We start from the raw sequence: 27,084 nt of genomic DNA, 5'->3' as shown, positions 1-27,084 counted from the left end.
AGACTGTTTTTGCTGAGTAGTGAGGGATGGTGTTAGTCAAGCAGCTGGAAACAGAAAGAGTGAAGAAAAAGAGGGCAGGAGGAGGAGAAGAACAAAACAAGAGACGTAGAAAAAGGGGGATGATCGTATCCATATGGTGGAGCTTGTGTTCTTCACTTCCTGGACAGAGAGAGGGAGTCGAAGAGAGAGGCTAGAGGAAGAGAGAGAGAGAGAGCTGGGAAGCCAACAAGGAGTGAGAGAAAAACAACTGGAAGCATAGCACAGTAACCTAGATCATCTGTAAGCATATGACTGGGAGAGAACTGTAGAGACCGATTCAAAGCATGTGACCATGATTTAGTTACAATGTGATTGTGAATGGGACAGGATGATTTATTCTGAAGATCACAGAGAGGGATAGAAAGGCAGAACGTAAGAGACTGAAAGTTCCTCAGGTTCATGCACCACCGATGACGTGAGGTCACTTAGAGGAATTCAGGTTAGTGTTTTCATTTTTTCCCTGCTCTGTCTTCCTCCTCTGCCATCTGGAGCTGTAAAGCACTTCCTTCCATTTGCCGGGGGACCATCCGTTCCGATTTTACGTCTGCGTGACGACCCTCATGGTTTTCAATCATCTTAGTGTATGGAGTCCAGATCTGGTTGTTACCCTAAAGCTTGTTGGCCAACCTCTGGCTGTAGTTAACTGTCCTTTACAGTAGTTTGCAGACATCAGCTGAAGGGGTGTTGCCTTGCCCTTATAAGGCGAAACCAACTGAGTGGAAAAGTATTTGAATTTGTGGTGGTAATACCCCACTGCCTTTTCATGTCTGCGCGATCTGGAGCTGGTGCTTTTCTTCACTCTTGGTTCCTCTTCTTGGAAGCGTTTGCACTGAGGATGTTCGCTGCCAGACAATAGGGAGCTTTTGTCAGCAGGGTGGGCAGCATGTGTATGGGTGCTCTGTCATGAGCTCTCACAAGTGGAGTCAGAACAACTCAAGAGAGGAGGAGGCCGGTCCTGGACCTGCCCTCTGGCAAAATATGCATCCTGCCTTTGCAATGCACATGCTCATGGAAGGGCAAACAGTGTAAACAAGAAGGCACTGCTGGATCTGACTTTGCATGCTCAGCTTCTGATGGAGATGGGATGACAGTGCGGACCCCTGGTTTTAGTATCACTGGAGATCAACAGCAACAGCATCTTTCATCTAACTTCATGAACTTCAACCGCTTAGATTCACACCTGTTTTTTTTTGGAAATTAGACTGTAGGACACTCTTTTGTTTACTTTTTTGAAAGCACCATGACATCAGCGACTTGGTACCATCGGGACATCAGCCGCGTGCAAGCCGAAGAGCTGCTGGCTCGTGCCGCGAGAGATGGCAGCTTCTTGGTGAGGGACAGCGAATCTGTGCCTGGAGCCTATGCCTTGTGTCTGCTGTAAGTATAACACCTTCATGCTGCAATACACTACACGAGATTTGCAGTCCGATGAGTCAAAGTTGCAAAAAGTCATAGCCAGCTTGCAGATTTTGGGCTGTCGGAGTTGACAGAAAATCACGTAGTGGTATGCACAAACTTAATTTATCTTAGCTACAGACTATAATTTAACCCAGTCCGAGGATATCAGACATGCTTTATATTTTGAGCTGATTTTAGAACACATATTGTTTTCATCTGTCACGCATTTCCTAGCAATTTGACAAATTTACCCAGAATGTGTTTGGTACCACACCCAGTTGTCTATCCGCAGCACTTCCGGGTGATGCACACTGACATTTTCACTTAAATCGCAATAGTTATCAGGTATTGTCAAGAAGTCAATGAGCTATTGTAGGCCTTCTCTTTAGTCTGTGCATGTGAGATGGATTTTACAGCCATGTGTCTGCCTTCCCCATCAGGTTTAAGCAAGACCGGGACTTCGGCTACCTTTCATATAGTTTAGTGCTGTCTATCTCAATGCATATGAGCTCCAGGAGACGAGACTTAGTCTACAGCAGCCCCTCTAGGCCCCACTTGATCAGCTTTGTTCATGCCTCAGTTTTCACTGTTTTCCTCCTGTCTCTGGCCTCTGTAGGAGGGAATAGGCTCCAGTGACCGCACTGCTCTCTCTCCACTGCGGCCCACAGCCAGACACATTCCTGAAGGCTGAGCCCTCCAGCTTCAAATGCTCTTCCTACTTTCTCTCTCATTTATTCTCCTTTTTGCTCGTTATCTGGCTCCGGCTCATTCTTTCCCTTGATCGCTACCTCATCTCTTCTCTCTGAAACCGTTCACATGCAAAACATCAACTCACACAGTCACATCTCACTTCCTCTCTGTGCTTTCTTCTCGTTTTAGATGACCTGAAAACAATGAGCTTTCTAATTGTGTCTTCATTGGGCTCAGTTAAATATGTGTGCCAGGTTCTGTGGCCAAATGCGAATGAGCACAAATACTGGTTTATCTAACCTCTGATGGGCAGAGCAATATGATCTTGTATGATATGACATACTGATGACCTCAGTGACCACATTAACAGGTTGAATTTTATTTTACTGTGGCCTTAAATATGGTATCAGTGGGGTTTGACCTTACTTTCGGAATTTATAACCCTGCCCCATGGTGGCCATGGAAAACATCAATGCACAATTTGTTTCATTAAGCCACACAAATTATGACCCATTTATGTGGACCACACTATTTGTACCATGGCTGAATTTCTATCAGTACAAGATTACTTAATTGTCATTGAAAATGTTGTTAAAGCTGATTAACTTTCTATGTGATGATATAGAACAGTTTACATATATTTCTTTCTTAAGATATTTTTGAGTTTTACTGAAGATAAGAGATTCTGTCATCATCTACTCACCCTCAACTTGTTCCAACCGTGTATGAATTTCTTGATACTGCTGAACACAAAAGAAGATATTTTGAAGAATGTTTGTAACCAAACAGTTGTGGGGCATCATTGACTTCCATAGTATGAAAAAAAAAATACTATGAAAGTAAGCAGGCCCGGTTACAGAATCAAATCACTGAGGGTGCTTCTGAAATCACTCTAGTAAAGTGCAGATTGGCAAAGCAACGGCTCCACCATAGCAGTGTACAGTGAGAAATGTATGATTATTTATTTACAAGTCATCAGTTTTACTAATAATTGGAATTTCAAAAATATTTTGCTACAAATTTTCTATTAATCTATTAGTCTGCCTTTACATTGCTTTAAACGGTTAGTTCACCCAAAAATGAAAATGCTGTCATTAATTACTTACCCTCATGACGTTCGACACCCGTAAGACCTCCGTTCATCTTCGGAACACAAATTAAGATATTTTAGTTTTAATCCGATGGCTCAGAAAGGCCTCCATTGGCACAATGCACTTTACACTCTCAAGACCCATAAAGGGTACTAAAGACGTCGTTACAAAGTCCATCTCACTACAGTGGTTCTACAATAACTTTATGAAGCGACGAGAATTAGTTTTTGTGCGCAAAAAAAACCTAAATAACGACTTATATAGTGATGACCGATTTCAAAACACTGCATCATGAAGCTTCGAAGCGTTATGAATCAGCGAGTCGAATCATGATTCGGATCACGTGTCAAACCGGCAAACTGCTGAAATCACGTGACTTTGGCGATCCAAACCGCTGAATCTACTCACTGATTCATAACACTTCGAAGCTTCATGATGCAGTGTTTTGAAATCGGTCATCACTATATAAGTGATTGTGCCAATGGAGGCCTTTCTGAGCCATCAGATTTCAACTAAAATATCTTCATCTGTATTCCGAAGATGAACGGAGATCTTACGGGTGTCGAACGACATGAGGTTAAGTAATTAATGACCGAATTTTCATTTTTGGTGAACTAACCCTTTAATGCGTTACTAGTATTTTAACATGTTGTCATCCTGAGAACCAGGATTTTTTTTACGGTCATTACATAGTTTGGAGAATAAAAAACAAATTTTTTTTTTTTTAATTCCTATGTTATAAATATATCCTCTGCTCTGTAGAGGAAACCAGAACCAATTTATTGAGAAAATTAAAAGACATGAATAGACAAACAATGGGATTTTGTTTTTCATTCACCAATCAATTTTAATGCCTCAAGTTTTTTTTATCCAAACTTTGTATTTAAGATGATTCTCAATGTTATGAAAGATACAGAATAATTTGATATACCATTTTAGTTTATGCAATATGTGTGTAAAAATGGCCATAAATGCCATTCCCATTCTAGGCAATGCATCTATACACTGTATCTAATTTGCATATCAATGTATTTTGGGATAATATGTAATGTAAAAAGATGTGTAATAATATTTTCATAAGAATGTCTTATATTTCATAAGAATCCAGACTTAAAACTGTGTATGTTGTCAGAGAAATTCACTCAAATATAATGTCCTCTACAGAGGCAAAACCTCTACTCTGGGTCTCGTGGCATTTATATTTAGATGTCACTTCCGAAACTTTGCAGCATACAATTGGCCGTCGGTCCTCTAAGCAACAATATTTTTATTTAATGAATGTTAAATGAATGCTCGTGCAGACGCTTTGAGTAAACAAGGCTTTAGCCTACTCACCGCTGCAAAAACACGCTTATCAAGAGCTCGGACACAAATTTTATTATTTATTTATTTTATTTTATTATTACAGTATCAATTGAGGGTGCTTTTGCTTGCGTTTGAGGCTGCTTAGTAGGGCACATCAACTGTTTGGTTACAAACATTCTTCAAAATATCTTCTTTTGTGTTCAGCAGTATCAAGAAATTCATACAGGTTTGGAACTAATTCTATAAATGATAATAGAATTAAAATTTTTGGGTGAACTATACTAAGAATATAAGGGAAAAGTTAGATGAACAAGTGCTTTATAGGGATAATTCACCCAAACATTTCAATTTTGTCATCATTTACCCATCCTCATGTCATTTAAGATCTGTATGATTTTCTTCTTCTGTGGAACATAAAATAACAGTTTTGGTTTCCTTTGTCTTCCATTGTATGGATAAAAAAACAGACATTTCTTAAAATATTTTGTGTTCCACAAAAGAAAGATATACAGCAGGTCATACAGGTTTGGAACGACATGTGGATGAGTAGAATTTTCCTTTTTTGTGTGAACCATACCTTTAACACAAACACAAAACAATATATATTCAGAATAGCTTAATAACACCAAAAAACCTATGTATGTGGTCAGAGATGAATAATGGCAGATAATATTATTCTTAGTTTTATTTTTCAACTCCGCAGAAGATGTGGGTTGGTTCACCCCTCAAAATGAAAATTCAGTCATCATTTACTCACGTAAGCAGTACCATTTATTTTTATCTTGTGGCACTTCTTCGCCACTTCTCACATGTTTGCCGGTATTCTGACCGCCCACCAAAACATAGACAGGCATATATATTGTAAATTACAACTGTGGCATGTTGTTGCTATAGTTTCTAAATGTGTAGGTTGCTATTTTTTCATAACAAATGCTATAGATAAAAAAAGAAATAAAAAAGTTAACATTGGCCTAAACATCGCAATGAGGAGTCATCAATGGTATTACCTGTAATGAAATCCTTGTTGTAACAAATGGTATAGTTAAACAATTACAAGAACTGTTACCTTTTCACAAGTAAGTTAGAATCAAGAGCTTTAAATGCTGGACCTTCTTGAATTATTGACTAAACAATTAGTTTTCCCTATGAGTCAAACGTGTTCTAATAATGACAGACAGGAAAAACCTTTCAGATATTCCAAGAGATAATTCAGTAAGACTTTTTTTCTTCTGCTAAATTGAGAAGTTTAGCAGAATGTCTGAGTTACTCTCTTCTGTACAAGCTGTCGAAATCCTAAAAAGGACAAAATCACTCTAAATGTGGTCCAAAGAAGGTCACTACATTTGATAAACAATGTTAATTTTTGGAGGAACTATGAATTAAAGAATATTGTATCGTCTTTGATTCAACAGTCTGTCTGTTTTGTACATAGGTTCCAGCGACATGTTCATACATACCGAATCCTCCCTGATGCAGATGGATTATTGGCTGTACAGGTGAGAAGACAAAGGAGTCTGCTAATCATATCCTTTTAGGCAAATTACTTTCATTCATTGTTACTTTCACTTCTTAAAAAAGAAAACAAGAAGCAGTCTTGTCTGCTGTCTGAAGCAGGCAGCTGCGTAGTTTCAAAATGACCTCAGTGGCTTGCTGTCAATAAAATGTTTCACACAGATTCCTCCTGCACCCACGCTTCAGATCCAGTGGGGAATGACAGGAATGGGTTTGTCTGTCTGTGTGGAGATTAAAATATGTGTGACATAATTGTTTCTGGGCATGCTGCTAGATGCATTGTGGGTCTTTTTTACTAATTCTTTATTATGCATGGGTAAGGCATGTTGTTGTGTTTCATATAAAAACACTTGGTGACTTTAAAATGCCTGTTTCTTATCTAAAACACAGAATTAATACAATAACACAGTCATATTAAGTTGTTTAAGTGTTGCCTTCTGTTGTAAAAAAAGAGTAATTTTCTGAATATTCTCCCCCTCCCAGTGTCTGATTTCTTTAATCGCTTTTCAAGAGCTGCACTCTTGGAAGGAAAACATGCTGCTATATAGAGATTTTAGGGGAAATAATTGAACGTTTTTGCCAAAATGGTTTCATCGACCATACTCTGAAAGTACAAGCTTCTAAAAAAAGCCATTCAAAGAGCTGGTTATTTTATTTGTCATGATGCCTGATGGTTTAAGTATGTGTGTGTGCACCCTTGTTTGCACAGTGGGTAGCTGGCCAGTGGCTGTTTGTGGTATGTAGAGTTTGGCAGACGCTAGAATGAGGGCATCATAATGTAATTGTATCTTTGGTCCATAAAGCGGAAAAACTTAAATGTTTTGGGAGTTACCCTACCTAGACCAACTTCTTGTTGTGGAAAACCTAGCAGTTCTGCATTTTCTGCCTTCCTTTTTTAGTTTACTCAGGATATAGAGTCTCAAATTATTTTTTGCCGTGCAAGTTTAATATGTCTGTCAGAATTCCAAATATTTGTAGTTCAATAAAAAAGTTAGCCAGTTCTGAAATATAAATTAAAAAAATGAAAAAGGTTTAAATGTATAACATTTCAAAAAGATCTCTCATCAAATGTGGTTTGATGGTACGATTTTTTTTCTGTTACTCTTTTAATACACTAATATTCCCTTTTTTGTAATACACATTTCAAATCCTTGTGCTGTCCTGCTGTATATTTGATCTGTGAATCTGTTGGGTTGTGTGTGTGTTTTTGTTTCAGGCCACGCAGGGAGTGCAGGTGAATTGTTTCCGTACTCTTGGTGATTTAGTTGTGGGGTATCAACACCCACACAAAGGTCTGGTGGCCCCTTTGCTTTACCCTGTTATGCGTGAATCAGAGCCCAACGATGAGAGCTCAGGTAAGACGGGATGGGAAGCATAGTGAATTCCAGACAAAAATATTTTTACATTTACAAATAACAGAATCGTTTGATAAAGATGTTTGTTCAGAAGCACTTCGGTTCACTGAGTGCATACAGTATCTTCTTGATGAGAGAATTTTCATTTTTGTGAGGAATCCTTTAACAACTCTCACTGCCTTGTGCTGTGATGAAGGGACATTTTAGTACACCTTCATGAACTTATTACAAAAATAAAAGTATGCTGTGAATATTTATCTTTAATTACATATTGTCTTATATGAACAACCGTGCAGTCAATAAAAAGATCAAAGTATCGCAAAAAAACGAAATTATACTTCACAGTAAGGGTTCTTCATTTAGAATTCGACATAAACGAAAACTAACTGAAGGAGTCAATAGACCTTATTCACAGCAGCGCCATTTTTTATTTTTAATGGGAATGAAAGCGTGATTGTTGACGAATTTGGAACCGCATACTAGCGTACTACTTTTGCCTTATCTTTCTGTGGCAGAAATAGTAAGAGTATGCTAGTATGCGGTTCCGAATTCAGCATGTGGCTGCATCCGAAATCGCACAGTATGTGACAAAAGAAACATGTCCGAATTCACATACTCATAAAAGTATAAAAGTACCCGGATGACCTTCTTCTGGTGAGATTCTGAAGTGTGCATGATATCCCATGAGGCCATGGGAGAAGATTTATGAATGGGAGGGAAGGCTTTGGTTAAGCGACGTGATGCTGGTAGGTCAAGTGATAATGACAACATGGCGAATGTAGTAGCCTACATCCAGATTACATTCATACTAAACACATTCATATACGTGATTTTTTTAGCGGTCGTGAAGTAGTATTTTAAAATAAGTACATACTCAGAGTGTGCAATTTCAGACGCAGCCTGTGCAATACATCTCTTCAGTGGGTTGTACTGCTATTTAATGTGGTTTTGGATCGTTCTGCTGACGAAACACTGCAAAAATATATTTCCAAGAAAAAAAAAACTCCAGACAACATCAGCTGTGGAAAATTATAAGTTATCTAGGAGCTTCGTACAGCTTTTTACAGGATTGAAAACACAGTAAGTCCATCACTTCCACACCTGTCATGGCGCTGCTCCGAATAAGGTCTGGTGAACTCCAAAACTACGAGTTCGAGGCTGCTTTGTAGGCTAAATCCTTTTTTTGATAGGTTCATTAAAAAGAAGCTGTTCAAAAGAGTCTGATTTGTTTGCGAATCGGACATGACTTACACTTTGTTTTTGTTGCCGAAAATACGGTAGTGTGCGTATTATATTTGACGAAACTGCATAAGGAGTCCGGACTGACACAACGTTTTCTCGACTAGATTTAAACTTATTGTTGAACTGTCGACCATTTAATCTGCAGCCCTGTTAACAAAGTGTATATTCTATTTTGTGTGAGGCTGCTGTGACACAGTTCTATCCACAGGACACAGGCACAACATTTAAATGTTTAAGCTTACATACAAGTGTCTTCTCATTGAAGATGGTGATGATGAGAAGCCAGGTTCAACATTTGCCACACCCCCAGCACGCGCAAAGTCCCCTACAGGCCACCCTCCAACTTCCAGTTCAGCAGCTACTCATTTACTTCTTCAGAGGCTTCAGGAACTCAGCCCAAATAGGTACATTCATTCACACATGACCTATGGATCAATATCAAACTTTTAGATCACATCACACAACACTGTCTGTGCTCGTAAATAAATGTGAGAAAGCACTATCACCATTTTTACAGCTCATTGTACCAATGTTTACCTCTGCAGTTTAGGCTGTGAGATCGTCCCATTACTAGATGAGTATCTGCATGGTAATGTGTGTAAGGACCTGGAGAATGTGAAAGGGGGTGCGTCAGGACTCCAACACTTTCAGTGTATCCTCAGCCGCATATGCGACAGCCTGCACAGGTGCCGTTTCTCTAACATCATGTCCTTTCACACGCTGCAATTATTTGAAAGAAGAACATTTGAATAATGTCCTGACAAAAAGTTTTCCCTGATTTGTTTATCACAGTGAGATTGACCAGACACTGTCTAGTTTGGAGACTTTGGCGAAAGTGTTTGATCATCCTAGCGGCCATCTCACCTTCCCCACAATGCAGGTACATCCCTTTATGGTTTAAGGCTTATATAGTAAGCTACTATTTTCAATCAGTCATATACGTCTTTATTTTAATAAATGTACTTCACATGCAACATTATTATAAAAGGGTTGCACGCTGTGTGGCTGATATGGGTGGATGTTTAGATGGGTTGAAAAAAAAAATCCTTAGACCAGTGGTTCTTGACATTTTTTATTCGAAGGCCCATCATTGTTCAACACAATATTCATTGATATTCATTCAGTATTTATTAATTCCTATGATATTTATGCTGTAATTATTTATGTTAAGTTGCTTGTTTTCAAACTTTTTATTAACAGAAACTGGGAGTGTTGATATTGACAATAGTGATTGTATGTTTTAGCATTTCTATAAAGTTATATTATATTAAATATTTCCCCGCTAGCGTTTACATTTTTTTTTTTTGCCATCCACCGCCAGGGTTTTTGATAATTTTCACAAAAATGTAATGGCCCATAGAATATTTTGTTGAATGAATATCTGATCATGCAATATATCAAAAGAAAGAGAGACCCTTTGCTTTTTATCAAAAAAGTTTTGTTCTAGCTTCATGCATTTATTTTTTTATCAACACTTATATATGGGTTAAAAAAGTTTCATAAAAAAAGCAACATTTTGAACAAAAAGCTGAGAAAATCACGTTTTTGTCAAAGACTACATCTGGATCAGATTCAGAGTGATGATCAAACACAGATGGAGTAGATCGAGTCCATCAACACCCCTAATGTTAGCACAGTCCAATAGCTCGTTCTGGCTGGGTAGTGATGCACCGATCATGATTTTACATGGCCGATTCCGATACTGATTTTTTTTCAAGAAAACTGGCTGATTCCGATACCGATTTCCGTTTTTTTTTTTTTACACAATAAAATAATTAAAGTATACATGAACAAGATGTTTATTTGGTATTTAACAGGCTAAATTGGCTTTTGGCTAATGAAAACAAGTCCGCAATCTGAAATTAATGGGAAATTGAATTGGAAATTAAAAGGCTGAAAGGTGAAATTAAAGGCAACAACTGCATATTCTGCAATCCAAACAGAGATGTTACTTAAATCAGCATTTGTTTTAAATTCAGTGTAATGAAAAAAAGTCTTTACCAGTGAAATTAAATAAAACCAAAGTTCCAAATTGTTCCAAAATGTTAAATCAAATAATGTTTAGTGCAACGAAAAAAACTAAGATGCTACAGCAGGTGCTTTTTAAATCAAATTAAGTCAAATTAATTTTAAGGTAAAATAAAAATGATCATCCTATAGGCTACAGAACTGATAGTATTTCATTTCAAAAGTGCATGCATGTTCTTCTTTAGGCTACAAAAATAAGTATTTCGGCTTTGTCACAAGTTAGTCTGTTTCGTTCTCATCCGATCCAACACGTGAGAAGCTGAGCTGAACAAACGCTCACTATCTACGCTTGTGCAGGGCGCGGAGAGGTAAGCTCGCGCAACTTCAGCTCGCACAGAAAAGCGGCTCTTCATTCCCTTCAGCGTATCTCGTCTCTTCCCTCAGATCTCCAGTTTCCGTTTGTAACACACAAGTGACATGTTCGCGAATGATTGCAATATAGGCGTATGTGCACGCGGGCGCACTTCCGGAAAAATCGGCAGAAAAATACAAAGAAAAACGATTTTTGGCCGGTCAACCGGTGCATCCCTAGTTCTGTGTCGACATTTAATTCAGTAACAGGCAGTTTTGATTTATATGCTGTTTAATATTAATGATCACGTTATTTTACATATGCGTCTGCTTACATACGATAATTTGTTTTTTTTGCTTCTTCTTCACCTGTGTTTTGATCAGGATATTCTGTACTCATTCAGAAGATGCATAATAGCGACCCCTAGAGCAGGGGTTTTCAAACTGGGGTCCGGGGACCCCCAGGGGTCCTCCAGAAGGTTCTAAGGGGTCCCCAGAAAATTTCAGAAAATAAAAAGACAAAGCAAAAATGGATAAAGTCGACCTAATATTCTAACGGTTTAATTTCTAAATGTTTCTCTATAAATTCCAGAATTGAATATGTTTGATTTGTATCTTTAGATTGTTTTTCTCACTATAGTCCCCTTTATCTCGCTCACTGGGGTTGTAAGGCAGTTTCCTTAACGCAGTACGTAAACTGCTTGCACACATTTATTGTGAAAGTTGCTTATACAAATAATTTTTCATTGAAAAGGTTCTTCTTCAGGTTTATACATCCAACATTAATAGCCAATTTAAGTTTGGAAACAATGTGTTGTATTTATGTTTTTGCATACAGATGGATTTTAGGAAGGGGGTCCCTCATAAAGGTTCATCATATTTGGGGGTCCTTGGCATCATAAAGTTTGAAAACCCCTGCCCTAGAGTATAACAGTGAAAACACGGAAACCTGTTTTTTCACAAATAACGGAAAATTCTGTGTTTGGCGGGGAAAGAGTTAATATATTGATAAATGTTAACCAATTGTGTTGTTATTATTAATGTTTAAATTTAAATTATTTTAAAGGCACAGTATGTAAGTTTTTCCGCTGGAGGTCGCTTATTCAAAAGCATAGCTTGATGATGCTGCGAATAAGCGTGGAATCATGGGAGTTGTAGTCTTGACTTTTCACCTCCACAGCGAATGGAAAGGAATCTGGGCAGAATTCATGAATGAGCGAATGTACTAAAGTTTTATTAACGTTGCATATGAAGCAGAACGCGCGGAGAGCCCTTGGGAGCGAATTCTAAAGAGAGAGACCTGCGCGAAACACCGGTCTCTGAGCTTTTATTATGCAGTCGGCCGCTTCCACTGTTTTCATTTTGTCTGTGAAGTATCACAGTGCTGTTTTACATGGTTAAAAAAAATCATGGCATGGTAAAAACGCTACTCGCGATGAATCATGCGATTCGAAAAGACTAACTGCATTGCGCTGTAGTGATTAGTTTTCTGTTGATAAATGTATAAGTTGCTAGCCTGTCTAATAAAATACAAACTATATTAAAGCATCTTTGGTGTTTCCATGGTTTCTTATGGAAATCAAGGGTAGCACAGATATAACGTTATTGACAGGTGATGCAAGGACACGGTCTGTAACACTGGTTAAAATGGCTGATTTCTCTGGATTAAAACATTTTTGGAAACGTTTGGGATAAAGTAAACATGTCAACAAAATATATAACATTGTTCTAGTGGTTTTTGTATATTTTAATCTAAAAATCTTACATATTGTACCTTTTAAGTCATCCTGCATCCCCCTTTTCTGAGGCCCCCCAGTGGGCTCCGGCTCCCTGGTTGAGAACCAGTAGACCCTATTAGGAATCAGAATATCATAGAACCTTGAGCTCTTTTGACTTGTGTCAGTAAACAATGGTAAAGCAACCACTCAGAACACGTTTGCAACCTCACAGCACACCTTAGCAACAGCATAGCAGCACCGTGCACAAACCACAGCACCCTAGAATTGTGTATAGGTGACTTCTGCATGAGCTAGCAGTGCAAAGTACAAAGTTTTCCAGGAAGCAAGATTTGGGACCTTTTGCTCATATATTCCTGTTTTCTCATTAACTCTCTCTCTTCATTAGAATACAGGGAAGAGCCCTGAAGAAAACATGGATAATCTGCTTCACAAGCTCACTACCCTATGTAACCTGTTGTCTTCTCTGGAGAAGAGGGTAGAGACACATGAAATATAAAAACAGCATGCACGAACACACACAAACCATATACATGTCATGCCTTCTGCATTTCTATTTGTAATAATGATAACAATATCATGTCTTTTTCAGGTTCTGAAAGCTTTGCAAGAAGCTGTAACCAATCACAACTTATCTTTGCAACCAGCCACTCCTCCTGAGGCAGTTACAGCTACCAAAAAGTTTGCCCGACCCAATCCTGTCCACAGCTTTCAGGTAGCCCAATGTCTATCGTCTTCCTTGAAATTGTAATATTTTATATATAATTATGAGAGTGTTTGCATTTATTTATGTGCATGTGTTTGCATGTCAAGGTCAAGGTGGTCAGGTATGGCAGGCAAACAGTGTCGGTAGACATAGATGCAGGAGTGCTGCTATTTGACAAGAAGTCTGGCTCATTTGGTGTGGAGACTGTCACACACGGCAGGAGTGAGTTTACCTTGCTTTGAAAACATGAATTACTTTAGTCTCCTTTATTATAATGCAAGGCTAGTAAATGCCATCTAATGCTTTTGTTTTAGTTGTGCAGTTGGTAAAGTTTCAGAGAGGCCCTGCCAAACTAAAGATGGTCGTTGACAATCATCACAACCCACCGAAAGAACTGGTGTTTGAGAGCATGAAGGTGAGGGGGAAAAGACTTGAATTGGCTTACCTTAAATGACCTAAATCTAAAGTACCGATTTATCTTTACCAGAAACGTGAAGCCTTTTGTCGACTGCTGCAGCTTATGAAGGCTGCTCACTCTCAGCAGTCTGAACTTGATGTCATCTCTGTGTTTGTGGGCACCTGGAATATGGGTATCAATACAAAATATATAATTAGTAAAATATTATGGCCTCAACACCTGCAGTAAAATATTTTATTGTTGTATCTGTATTTTGCCTGCAGGGGACACTCCACCACCTGCTTCACTGCAGACTTGGGTTACTTGCTGTGGTCTGGGTCTCACCCCAGATGAGTCCATTGCCTCTCTGCCTCATGATATCTATGCAGTGGGCACTCAGGACAACCCGCAGGGCGAGAGAGAGTGGGTTGAACACATTAGAGCCACGCTTCGGAGTGCAACCAACATCGAGTTCAAACAGGTCTAACGTTATACAAATCAAAATCTTCATAGGCCAGAACGGTGTTCCTTCTGTGTTCTAAGTGATCACATATTTCTATTATTTGATTACATTACATTTGAGTGTTACAATGGTGAGAGGAGATTGTGAGTGTGTTTTGTGTATCTCCTGTAGGTGGCAGTACAGTCCCTTTGGAATATCAGACTGGCTGTGTTTGTGAAACCAGAGCATGAAGGACGCATTAGTCAAGTAAACACCGCTAGTGTAAAAACTGGCCTAGGGAACACACTGGGTACAAATCTTCTTTATCAAACAAACAAACAAACACACTCACTAACTAATTAACTCTCCTTTTCCTCTCTTTTGTCACCTCCTTTATATCCTATGTCTTGTAGCCAAGGAAAACAAACCAAGTGATCAATAAATCATCATCCTTATTATAATTATTATTTACGCTAGATTCATTGTCTTGGTGGTTACAGGAAATAAAGGAGCAGTAGGAGTTTCTCTTCTCTTTAATGGCACCTCAATGGGCTTTGTGAACTGCCATCTGACTTCTGGTAGTGATAAAGCGCTCAGGTATTCATGCACACATATTTATATTAGAGAGGTGGATCTCAAACCTTTTCAGGTGGCGGACCACTAACAGCCCAAATTTCATGTACATATTACCTTTAAGGATGGAATACAGTACACTATATGACTTTTAAAATCTGAACGGTTTTTAAAACACTAGGATATCATACACTTGCCGACTTTGTAAATGGTTTCAGAGGAAAAAACTGTGCAACATACACTAAACAACTGTGGATCACACAATCAGACATTAAGGTCATTCAGAACACAAACTTGCGGAGAAACATGCACCTTGTTGCTAGGAGACATAACGACAAATAAAAACAACATTTTGAAATCAGCTCAAAATATTACACATAACACTTAAAGGGATAGTTCATCCAAGAAGGAAAATACTCACCCTCATGTCGTTCCAAACCTGTAAGACTTTCGTTCATCTTCACAAATGAAGATCTTTTTGATGAAATCTGAGAGCTTTCTGTCTCTACATTGACAGCTATGCATCTGACACTTTGACGCTTTTTACCGTTCATAAAGAGATTGTAAAACTAACCTATATGAATTGAGCAGTTTAGTCCAAATCTTCTGAAGAGACTTGTTTGCTTAATATGATGAACAGATTGAATTGCTCTTTTATTCACATATAAACACTGATCAGCGAACGCAAACATAAGCTCAACGGAACATGCTTGACGCGTAAGAACAAACCTCTTGCGGAAGCTCAAACGTGCTGCGTAACACTAGAATTAACCTCATTGGTTCTTGCACGTCAAGCGAACTTGCTTGAGCTTCTGTTTACCACAACTGATGTAATGTGATGAACGTTTATATGTGAATAAAAGCCTAAATTCAATCTGTTCACCATATAAAGCAATCGTGTCTTTTCAGAAAAGTTGGACTAAACCGCTCAATTCATTTGAGTTAGTTTTGCGATTTTGCGAACTTTTTGAAGTGTCAAAGTGGTAGGAGAGACAGAAAGGTTTTTTTTAAATAAAAAAATCTTCATTTGTATTACGAAGATTAATGAAAGTCTTACAGATTTGGAATGATATGAGGGCGAGTAATTAATCACAGAATTTTCATTTTTGAGTGAATTAACCCTTTAAAAATGACCCTTGCAGAGTCCGGTTGCATAACCAGCCATTAGGTTAAGAATGCCTTAAGTACTAGTATGACCAACTAGCAGTTAGTCAAGAGGCAATCAGTCTTACTTTTTAGCATCAAATTTGTCCAAGCTACGTTTTTATGCAACTGACTTTAAATTATGATTGGTCTTGAAGAAAAAATATAGATTTTTTAGAATTAATTTTTAAGACTAGTCTAAACAGTTCATGTAACCAGATCCTGGATAACGTTGTGTTGTATGTACACCCATACACAAAAGTTTGGGTTCGATTTCTTTTTTTTTTTTTTTGGAAAGAAATTCTTTCATTAATACATTTATTTCATTAAAGGGATAGTTCACCCAAAAACGGAAATTCTGTCATTTACTCACCCTCAAGTTGTTCCAAACCTGTACGAGTTTCTTTGTTCTGCTGAACACAAAATAAGATATTTAGAAGAATGTTTGTAACCACGCAGATAGAGCAACAATTGACTACCATAGTAGGAAAAAAAATACTATGGTAGTCAATGGTTGCTCTATCTGCTTTGTTACAAACATTCTTTTAAATATCTTCTTTTGTGTTCAGCAGAACAAAGAAACTCGTACAGGTTTGGAACAACTTGAGGGTGAGTAAATGATGACAGAATTTTCATTTTTAGGTGAACTATCTCTTTAATATTATTTTATTCGACTCATTAAGTTGATCAAAAGTAAAGACTTACATTGTTACATTACAGATTTCCATTTCAAATAAATGCTGTTCTTTTGAACATAATGTTCATCAAAGAATATTTTTTTATCACTGTTTTCACAAAAATAAACTGTTTTAAACATTGATAATAATAATAAATGTTTTCTTGAGCACCAAATTAGCTCATTAGAATACTTTCTAAAGGATCATCTGATAGTCAAAAAGCTTTTGAACGATAGCTTAAATGAGAGTGTCTATTTTGTTCTTCTTATCGTTCCTCTTTCTTGTCTTAGGAGGAACCACAACTTCCAAGACATCCTCAGACTTTTGTCTCTTGGCGAAAAGCAGCTCAGCACTTTCGATATTAGTCTTCGTTTCAATCATCTCTTTTGGTGTGGAGACCTCAACTACCGTCTGGACCTGGATGCACTGGTTACACAGCTTACATCTGCTTTATTTCTGTGTAGATATTAGTCACTCCAGCTTTACTTGTTCCTGCTCACAGCGTTTGATTAACTGTCTGTGATCTATAGCCATTTAAACATTGCTCCAAGGAGACCACATTAAGCGCATTGAATCATCTTAGTTGTTCTGTGAATCCTTGTACTCACTTATATCATATATTGAAGGTCACCTGTCCCTGACCGAGGAATCTCTTTTGCAGGACATATTGAAGCATGTTTCAAAGCGAGAATTTGAGGAGCTGATGTGTGCAGACCAATTGACCAGAGAGCGACACAGAAGAAAGGCCTTTTTTAACTTTAGTAAGAACAGCATCTGCTCTTCCACTCCCATGGTCACCATACACACACGTCAATCAATAGATGAGGTTACACAGCAACATGTGGGCCAAAAAAAGCATTAACGGACACTTTGTTTTGTTCTTGCTATCTCTCTTAAGAGGAGGAGAAGATTTTGTTTCCACCCACCTATCGGTATGAACGTGGTTCTAGAGACTGTTATCTGTGGCAGAAATACAAGTCCAGTGGGGTAAGACTTTCTATTTCATTTATTCTGTCGCTTCTGTTGATCTGAAATTACTCAAACATAAAATTTACACTCTAAATGGTATGAATCAAATGGGTGATATGATTGGGATGATCATGTGTGACAACATAGGAGATTACAATTACTAATCTTGTTTTACATTATTTTGTTTAATTAAAACTTTATAAACTTTCTTTAGGTGCAAGTCAATGGGCCCTCATGGTGTGACAGAGTTCTGTGGAAGTCCTACCCAGAGTGTCACATAACCTGTACCTCATATGGTATATTTTATTTATTTCACTTCTTATTCTCAAGTGTTTGTCAAATCATATAAAAAAGGAATAATGTAGCAGCCATAATGTGTTGCAGTTGTTTAGTGCATTACGGTGTCTTAATAATACATAAAGTGGCTAGGCAAACTCCTTTGTTGGTTTGCACTTTAGCTTGCCTTGAGGGGAGAAACTAAAACATCAGACTGCTATTTTTGTAGCATTTTGGAATGAGATGTGCAGCTACCCTGCACAGTAAAGGTTTACTTTGGGTAAGATTGTAGGTCTGTGGTCCACAATCAGAGTCATATCCTGTCTGTCTGTCTGCATGTCTGCTCTAAACATGTGAATTCAGCCTCCTAAGCAAAGGCCTCAAACATATATTATGCCAGTGTATATGATCACAGCCAACACTGACCAAATGCTTAGTATTTTATAACTACCTCACATTAGTATTTTAATTAACTATTTAAATGGCAGCATTCAACATGATGGGAATTAGATGTGCAATTCAGAGGATGGCTTGTATGCTTGCAGTCTCATTACATACAAATCTTCACATTACATAAGAAGTCTCCACACTAATTGCAGCATTAAGAATTGGATGCATTTTGTAAACATGTACCACAATGTGTTGGTGTTGACAAGAACAGAGATGATAGAGTTGAATGAATAGGTAGGACTTTTTTTACCCTCTTTGGTAACACTTTATAATAACTACATGCTATGAAGCATTAGTTAAGCATTAGTAAATAGTTAATTCATCATTTATAAAGCATTAATATACATTAATAAGCAATTTATAAATACAGCTATAAATGCTTTATTCTTGATTTATAAGCATATCTATAATGTGTTTAATTATTGTATTTTCATGCTTTATAAATGATCTATTTATAATTTCTAAATGAAGTATTACATTATTTATTTAGGAGTTGTCAGTGGTTCATATGATCATTTAGAAAGTGTAAGTAAAGGATTAATAAGCTATTTAAATGTACATTTATACATATTATTTAGACATATAGTAATAGTTACTCAGTGTGTTAATAAATGCTTTATTAACATGTATTCCTACTGTAGTTCATGATTAATTCAGGTAGTTATAAAACATTTGCTTGTTGTCAGTTAGCTATTTTTGTGAGCTCATCTAAAGTGAGGACTAGTTATGCCTTGTAAAGCTTTTAAAAATGAGATTTAAAGGCTTGGTTCTCTTCTGAACAGAAAAAGGAAACAAATACAAAACAGGAGGAATATAGCACATATAAATATTTATTTCAAAATGCAAAAATGGAGACTGTACAACTAGTAACTTAATATCAAATTAAAATTAAACCTGTTTAATGTCATAGAAAATAATATTCCTGTAGACCGCCAGAAACCATAACTGCAGTCAAATGAAACTAAGCCTCTGCAATCTGATATAAACAAGTGTAAACATTGCTGAATAAAAATGTACCAGTGGAATACAGGAGTACCAAAGTACAACAAATACAATTTAGATAAAACAATAATAATATAATGAAATATTTTGCAGTGTCAAAACAGTACTAACTTTAAAACATTAGAGAACAGCAGTTGCTTATAAATCAAGAATAAAGCATTTACAGCTGCATTTATAAACTGTTTATTAATGCTTTATAAATTATGAATTAACTATTTACTAATGCTTAACTAATGCTTCATAGCATGTAGTTATTATAAAGTGTTACCAAATCGGTGGACCTGTACACCTGGTATTAAGATGCGTTTTGGTTGATTAGTGGGCCACTGTCCTGCAGAGTTTAGCTCCAACTTGTCTGAACACACCAGCCTGGAAGTTTCTAGTATGCCTAGTAAGACCTTGATTAGCTGGTGCAGGTTTGTTTAATTGGGGTTGGAGCTAAACTTTGCAGGACAGTGGCCCTCCAGGAGCAGAATTGGTATACAGGGTTGTGCAGAGTTCCTCAGGGGCAGGGGCTCAAATGTAAAAAAAAAAAAAAGGGGCACCTATTACTACAGAGTAATTCCAATAGGACAATTCCTATTGTATATATGTATCTGTTACAATGGTAGACATTGTAAGAAAATTGTGTGGTCACAATTATGAATATGGGACTACTGATATAAACTTCTTGTAGTTTATATGTACATTAAGCAGAATAATTGCAACAAAAAGAAAAAAGTGGAGAAGGTTATAAAGCATGATAGTCGTGGTGCCAGAATGCCAGTCAGTCAAGTCCAAAGCAAAACCCATAGTAATGCATTATGGCAGCGACGTCTCAAGTTCAGAAAACAGCGTTCACATCATCCAAACGAACTGAACTCTGACGCCAATCGAACTCGGGTGCACACTAAAAGTGCTAGTGTGAAAGCACCCTTAAACTTTATCTCAGAAACTATTAGGACACTATTAGGACCAGCACTAAACACAATTAAAGTAATGCACGATTTTCAAAGTCGTCGGATCACTGTTCTTCTCACACACTACATGACTGTCTGGAGTACCATTTAGTTGCTGTGGTGTGTAAATTACACAACGGATCGGCAAAAGGGGTGTCACACATTACACAACATTTCAACAGGAAGAATCGCCTACAACTCTGCCTACAAACTACATTTCACAATAAATCACACTCAAGAAGTGATACAGGAACTAACGTAAGATCACGTGTGAGACAGGAATCCTTAAGCGGGACTGGATATCTTTTTGTTAAAAATGGTAGCTGGTATGAAGATTGCGATCCAAGTTGTCTGTACGCTGATTTGCAAAAAGAAAAAAGGAGAATATGAAGGGCAGAATGTTAGCTAGCAGAAGCCATGCTTGCTGATGTTCTGTCGCAGGTCTATGACTCCTTCCCCTGAACTTTCCCTTGCCCTGTGTCTTGCTCTTGCATTGGCTGAAGGTTGTCGCGGATGTAATTTCCAGTCAAAATACATTTCACACTACAGGACTGGTCTAAATATCTCATCAGCATCGGCGACGGATTGGCACTTTTCTTAGATCGCATCTTTGATAACATGCACTTTGCAATTGTCACTCATGTGAACAAGTACCGGTTTGCCTCTATTTTAGGCATTTGTCGGCAATTTCCACAAAACTGCTGGCGGGTGAAAATCAGGCAAACCTGTAAATCAGGCAAACCTGTGTACCTGGCAAAACTAGTGTGTACCTGGAAAAATGTTTCATATTTAAATTCGATTTTTTTTTGGTTCTGTTCATCAGGATGCACAGATGACATCTTCACTAGTGATCACTCTCCTGTTTTTGCAACTTTTGAAGTCGGTGTAATATCACAGTTTCTCAGAACAGGTATGGAGTCTTTTCAGCTTGTGTCTCTGAGAATTAAGTTTTTGACTTTGACCTTTTGGTAATTTCATAACTCAAGTAGTTATATTAAGGGTTGCTGAACATGCATTTCATTAAGGAACCACCATTTCCCTTTACCACAGATTTTTTTTTCTTTCAAGGCTGGTTTCAAGGCTGGTTCATTTTAATAGCACCCGCATGAGAAAGCCCTAAAACTATTTCAGCTTTTAGAAAACAAGGGTTAGTGGACCCAAAAAGTAAACTTCTGTCATTAGTTACTCACCCTTATGCCATTCCCAACCATCTTAGAAACACAAATAAAAATGTTTTAATAAAACCTTAGAGTTCAAATCAGTGTAGGGTGTGCGTTATACATTGATGAGCCAAAAAATTACGATATTATAATATCACAGGTGAAGAGAATACCGTTGATCAGCTCCTAACTAGGCTACATATTAAGGTCTGGGTAGATTAGATGGTAAGAAAACAACCAATTAAAAAACAATCAATTAGAAAACAAAATTAAAAATGGCCAAAAAAGGAAAAAATCCATTTAAACTTATTGGAAATATCATTTCTGTCACTGCTGCAAACTGAACCGCACAGAAAATGAAGAATAACAAAAACTTTAGGAGTCAGCTGTCCATGGCAGTCCTAAACCATGTTAAAGGATTAGTTCACCCCAAAATGAAAATGTCCTGATATTTCCCTCACCCCCATCTCATCCAAGATGTTCATGTCTTTCTTTTTTCAGTCGAAAGACTGAATAAAACATTCCAGGGTTTTTCATCATATAATGCTTTTCAGTTGCAACCAAAATGCTGAAGGTCCAAATAAATGCAGTTTCAAAGCGCCTCGATGGGCTCCAGAGGCTCTGCGTGATCCTAGATGAGGAATAGGGTCTTATCTAGCGAAACGATCGGTTATTTAAAAAATAAAATAAAAAGGAATATAATTTTTAACCTAAATTGTTTGTCTTGTGCAGCTCTGCGAGGTGCTAAGGATGACGTAATCCCGTCGGAACGGTCACGCTAGACGTAGGCAGAAGTACCGCCCCCGTGTGTACTAAACGCTTGTGTGAAGACTAATACAAAAGCTCTTTACCAAAAACACTAAATTTTCAACTTCAAAATCGTCCGATATCGTTGTTTTACCTTTTTTTTGGTAAAGGGCGTTTGTATTAGTCTTCACACAAGCGCTTTGTACACACGGGGGCGGTACTTCTACCTACGTCTAGCGTGACCATTCCGACGTGATTACGTCATCCTTAGTACCTCGCAGAGCTGCACAAGATGAACAATTTAGGTTAAAACGTTTTTTTTTAAATGACTGATCGTTTTGCTATTCCTTTTACCCTATTCCTCATCTGGGATCACACAGAGCTCTGGAGCCCATCGAAGCACTTTGAAACTGCATTATTTGGACCTTCAGCATTTTGGTTGCAACTGAAAAGCATTATATGAAAAATCCTGGAACGTTTTCTTCAAAAAACTTAATTTCTTTTCGACTGAAGAAAGACAGACATGAACATCTTGGATGGCATTGGGGTGAGTAAATTATCAGGAAATTTTCATTTTGGGGTGAACTAATCCTTTAAGGTAATAACACAATAAACTATGTAAAATAAAATAAATAAATTATGTGTTTGATGTACAGTATGTGCTTTGATCATTGTTTATAGAATAAAAGCCTAAATTAAATCTTAATTAAATTCTTTTATGATCTCTTTATGAACCTTTTGACGCAAAAAGGTTTTAGTGGAATGGACTTATAACGGAGGGACAGAAATCTCTCGATTAATGTATTAATTTGTTTTGAAGATGAACACAAGTCTTATGGCATTTGGAACACTTGAGGGCGAACATAATTTAAATTTTTGGGTGAACTACACATCAGCTATAAAATAGAAGAAGTATTTATTAAAATTGAGTATTTATTTACTGTTTAATTTACCCCCGGTTTCACAGACAAGGCTTAAGCCTAGTCCCAGACTAAAAATGCTTGTTTGAGCTGTTTTAACTAAAAGCAACTTGCACTGACAAATCCTAATTTAAGTCAGGGCCATTGTTGTGTCTCAAGAAACGTTTTCTTTTATAAAGCATGTTTATAAAAGTTACTTAAATGTCCTAATTGATCTAAGGCCTATTCCTGGCTTAATCTTAGCCCTGTCTGTGAAAACGGGCCTTAGTGTCATAACCATGTAAACTTTTTTCTACATCTACATTCTACAAATCTGTGGATGTAGACTCAGGTTCAGAGAGAGCCAGCATTGAGCTGGAGGCGATTGAGGCCATTGTGAAAACGGCGAGCAAGGCCAAGTTTTTCATCGAGTTCCACTCCCGCTGTCTAGAAGGTATAAGGTATCTTTTGTGCAATAATCAATCAGACTAGTGATCATGCAGTGCTTTGTTGCTAGTCTGTTTCCTTTTGAAATGTCAGGAGATCGTGAAATAATTGTGACATTTCTTTTTTTTGTGCTTCTCCTTCTGTTTAGAGTCTCGCCGTTCTGCAGAGAATGACTCACAGTGCTGTGAGGTGCCAGGGTTTCTCAAACTCGGCTGGTCTTCAAAACAGTTTCCCAAGGTTGTGATAGAGATCATTTGGCTCAGTGTGATCATTTGAAGCTATACCTAAAGTTTAATAAGGATTTGATACTTTTGGTTGGTAAATCAAATCAAATATCTCTTTTGCCCCTCCTTTTTTTAGTTCCACCCAGTTCTGTCGGATTTAGAGCATCTCCGGGATCAGCACTTGCTGTTGTCTGTAAAGTCATGTGATGGCTTTGAGTCATACGGTAAACGGTCAAGCTCATCATGTCTGTTTGAATGAAATATCTCTGATACAGTGGTTTGGATTTTTAGAAACCATTACCTCACAACCAACTACATACCACATACTCTTATTTATGGTGAATTAAGGACACTTTGTTGAACTGCTTAATGCTGTTGAATCATTGTGGTCATATTGATTGTACATGTAATGAGAGTTATGCCATTACAGGCGAGTGCTGTGTGCCTCTTCGCTCGGTAATTGGGAAATCATCGGATCCATTTGAGACATGCTTGACTCACAGAGGAGAAGAGATGGGCTCTATTCGAGGACGGATCAGGGTCTTTGTACCACCAGACCGCCGAAGGATCCGGGAAAGGGTCTATGGTGGGTTATCCGCATGGCCTTACTTTTCTTCAAATATGCCCTGGACACTTTCCCCCTTAAATTTCTTCCTGTTTTAGTTCCTCCTCTCGTTTTACTTTTCTATCTACCATGGCTTCCTCTTTTGGCTCCCTGCTGCATGATCTTGTCCAGATGGATCCTGACTTTTACTGAAATATTACTCTCAGCATGATGGACACTAAACACCCAGTGACTGAGCATCAGACTTTTACAAAATTTTAACAGTTTGACATGAGCCATGTCTTCTGTACATTACAGAGTGGCTCTGTGTTGAGAAGGATGAGAAGGAAATGACGAAGGACCATTTGTCTCGCCCTTCTTCCTGTGCATTCCCCACCCAGTGAGTTAGCCCTAAGCTAATAAATAGTGTTTACGTCATCTATGGTAAAGTATTTTTATTCGCACACTTCCACTAGCCTTTTCTATTGGTTGACTTGCGCTTCATGTTCCCACTGTAGAGCACCATCAGCCCCGTATATGGCAGCGCCAAACAGCTACACCAATCCTGCGTACTTCATCTTTGAGGGGTTGCCTGTGTTGCAGAGAGTCGAAGAGATTCCCTCATCCAGCAAAGAATCACAATTACTAGGGGCCAAAGACACTGTGATACAGCTCCCTAGAGTGACTGGAGGTCATAGCCATGTCAAAAGGTCTGCTCGGAGATCGGACTTCACAGAGATTGAGATTCCTGGCTCCTTAGCACCCTATAAACCATCTTGTAAGACTCAAAATGAACTGTCGTTGACTGCGTCCTCTTATCAGCTTTTCCCAGGTCCAGATGTTCCTAATACATCCCCAAATCAAAGACACACCACTTCTTCAAATCCATCTTTACAGTTGCAGTCCCATAAGAACAATATGACACAGGGTTCAGTATTGCCAGTCAAAAAACTCACAAACTCCTACATGAACCATTCTGTTTTTTCCCGGGACATACAGACGCCACTCAAAGAAAAAGTCAGAAAGGACTATCACAGGGTACATCAAGGCCGGCCCATGCCAATGCAAAATGGACCAAAGCTATACCCCTATGTGTCCACAAGGATTCCCGTCCACGAATCCTCAGTACCCTGGATTGTAGAGCAGCCAACTACAGCCTTAGGAGACAACTCACTTACAGCTCTCCAAATTGCTAAATCACTAAGTGAAGTGGATTTTCAGCCAGTAGACAGAAAGTACCAATTTCATGAAATGTCATCTCAGCAAAGGCATCATGGGTATGATTATGGCTTAGCAAATGAGAAAAACTACAGCTGGGAGAAAGAGGTAAGCTGTGGAGTTTTCAGTTATTGGTTATGTTGTTCAGTGAACTATGTAAATATGGACTAGGATTTGCTTTTGGCCTTTGCTTTGATAAATACAAAGGCAATGTGTGTCTGCAGGTGTCAGTCTTACATGGAGCCCCAGAAACAGTGCGGGAGCTGCTCAGCACTCTGGGTTTGCAGCGTTACACGCTGGACCTCAGTCGTAATGGCTGGGATGATCTCGATTACTTCAGGTGAGGTTGCTGTTGATGTGGCGAAAAATCTGAAATAGGCTCACTGCCATGTGTTTTATTTAATTACTCTACGCAGAAACGGTGCTTGGTGAACAAATACATTGCCAAAAGTGTGTTCTTTTCTCCTGCAGTGGTATTACTGAGGAGGAGCTGTGTGCAGCGGGTGTTTCTAACCCATCTCATCGACGAAGAATTTTGGAGAACCTTCCCAAGATCTGGGACTGAACACAAAGAGCCTGAGAGACTATCAGGTGTCAGACTATAAATGACAAGCTCGATATTTGCATTTCTAATACATATTTTTTTATTCTCCTTTGTAATTTCAAAGGTTTCAATTCCATTCACAATAAAGCTCAATACACCAAGCGTTCATTCTGTCCCTGTGGTCCTAATCATACTGCGTGGAATAAACTACAGTACAATACATTCTAACAATCCAAACAAATCATATCTTTCACTAAAAACACAGGCTCTTTAATTGTTTATTCTATGTCGAGCGACTTGATACTCATTCGTAGATACTGTGTATATAATAGCAAAGTCATCCTTGTCTTATCTAAGCATTAGCTGTTAAATGTTACGTTGTGGTTCAGTACCTTGTCTGGTGACTGTATCACAGCTGGTCTATATCCCTGTTTTGAGCCTAGTTACTGTATTTATTTATAAGAGACCCCAATCTATATATTACCTTTTAAAAGTGCATAAACCAACTGTTTGCTAAAGGAGTCAGCTGGTCCTTTTAAGAGGAATGCCTATTTTACTGTTTACGCCAGGGATTTAATTGCTGTTCTCCCCTTTACTTAAGGAGATAAGCTCGAACAAACATAATGATTTCCAGTGTAGTCTTACATCGCTGAACAACTGTAAATCTTACCTGCAAAAACAGGTAACAGAAAAATAACTGTTCACATTTTTTTCTGAACATTGAAGGTGTAACCTGATTTTCCACAGAGATTTAATACAGACTGTAAAATTCAGTGTAAATGTCATTTTATTTGCTTTTTATTCTTATCAAACTATAAAACTATCAAGGCCAACTAGCTACGCTCTAATTTATGACGTTAACTTGACGTTAAATGAATTCTCCCACCTACACAGTCCTATAAACCCCTTTTTACCCAAGTAGTGCTTTATACGTGCATTTGTATATTTGTAATTTGGTTAATTATGTAATATTAGGTTTGGATTGATGGTTTTATAAAGTCACAGAAAAAGAGTGATTAAAGTTTTTTTTTTATCTACGTC

General features: G+C 37.9%; 1 protein-coding gene across 1 annotated transcript; it reads left to right on the top strand.

Annotated features, from left to right (window-relative positions):
• On the top strand, positions 1-27,084 carry inppl1b (inositol polyphosphate phosphatase-like 1b). The gene is made up of 27 exons (XM_079839224.1): positions 1-1,416; positions 5,956-6,019; positions 7,252-7,390; positions 8,898-9,036; positions 9,178-9,318; positions 9,425-9,512; positions 13,076-13,165; positions 13,280-13,402; positions 13,501-13,615; positions 13,708-13,808; positions 13,881-13,983; positions 14,075-14,271; positions 14,425-14,542; positions 14,733-14,829; positions 16,916-17,054; positions 17,287-17,386; positions 17,524-17,612; positions 17,809-17,890; positions 21,084-21,170; positions 23,413-23,520; positions 23,662-23,750; positions 23,874-23,961; positions 24,168-24,323; positions 24,600-24,681; positions 24,800-25,607; positions 25,724-25,839; positions 25,971-27,084. Exons 1-27 carry the CDS (start codon positions 1,280-1,282, stop codon positions 26,062-26,064), a joined length of 3,690 nt encoding a protein of 1,229 aa, XP_079695350.1. The 5' UTR covers positions 1-1,279; the 3' UTR covers positions 26,065-27,084.

The sequence above is a fragment of the Gobio gobio genome (genome assembly GCF_949357685.1).
Source record: "Gobio gobio genome assembly, chromosome: 16".
NCBI classification, from domain to species: domain Eukaryota; kingdom Metazoa; phylum Chordata; class Actinopteri; order Cypriniformes; family Gobionidae; genus Gobio; species Gobio gobio.
The sequence above is the reverse complement of the archived record's forward strand: the minus strand, read 5'-3'. Positions and strand labels throughout refer to the sequence as shown.

Coding starts and splice junctions, on each gene's coding strand:
- inppl1b (XM_079839224.1), top strand. CDS start 1,280: ATGACATCAGCGACTTGGTACCATCGGGACATCAGCCGCGTGCAAGCC. Junction 1,417..5,955: donor GCCTATGCCTTGTGTCTGCT/GTAAGTATAACA, acceptor TTTTGTACATAG/GTTCCAGCGACATGTTCATA. Junction 9,319..9,424: donor ATATGCGACAGCCTGCACAG/GTGCCGTTTCTC, acceptor TGTTTATCACAG/TGAGATTGACCAGACACTGT.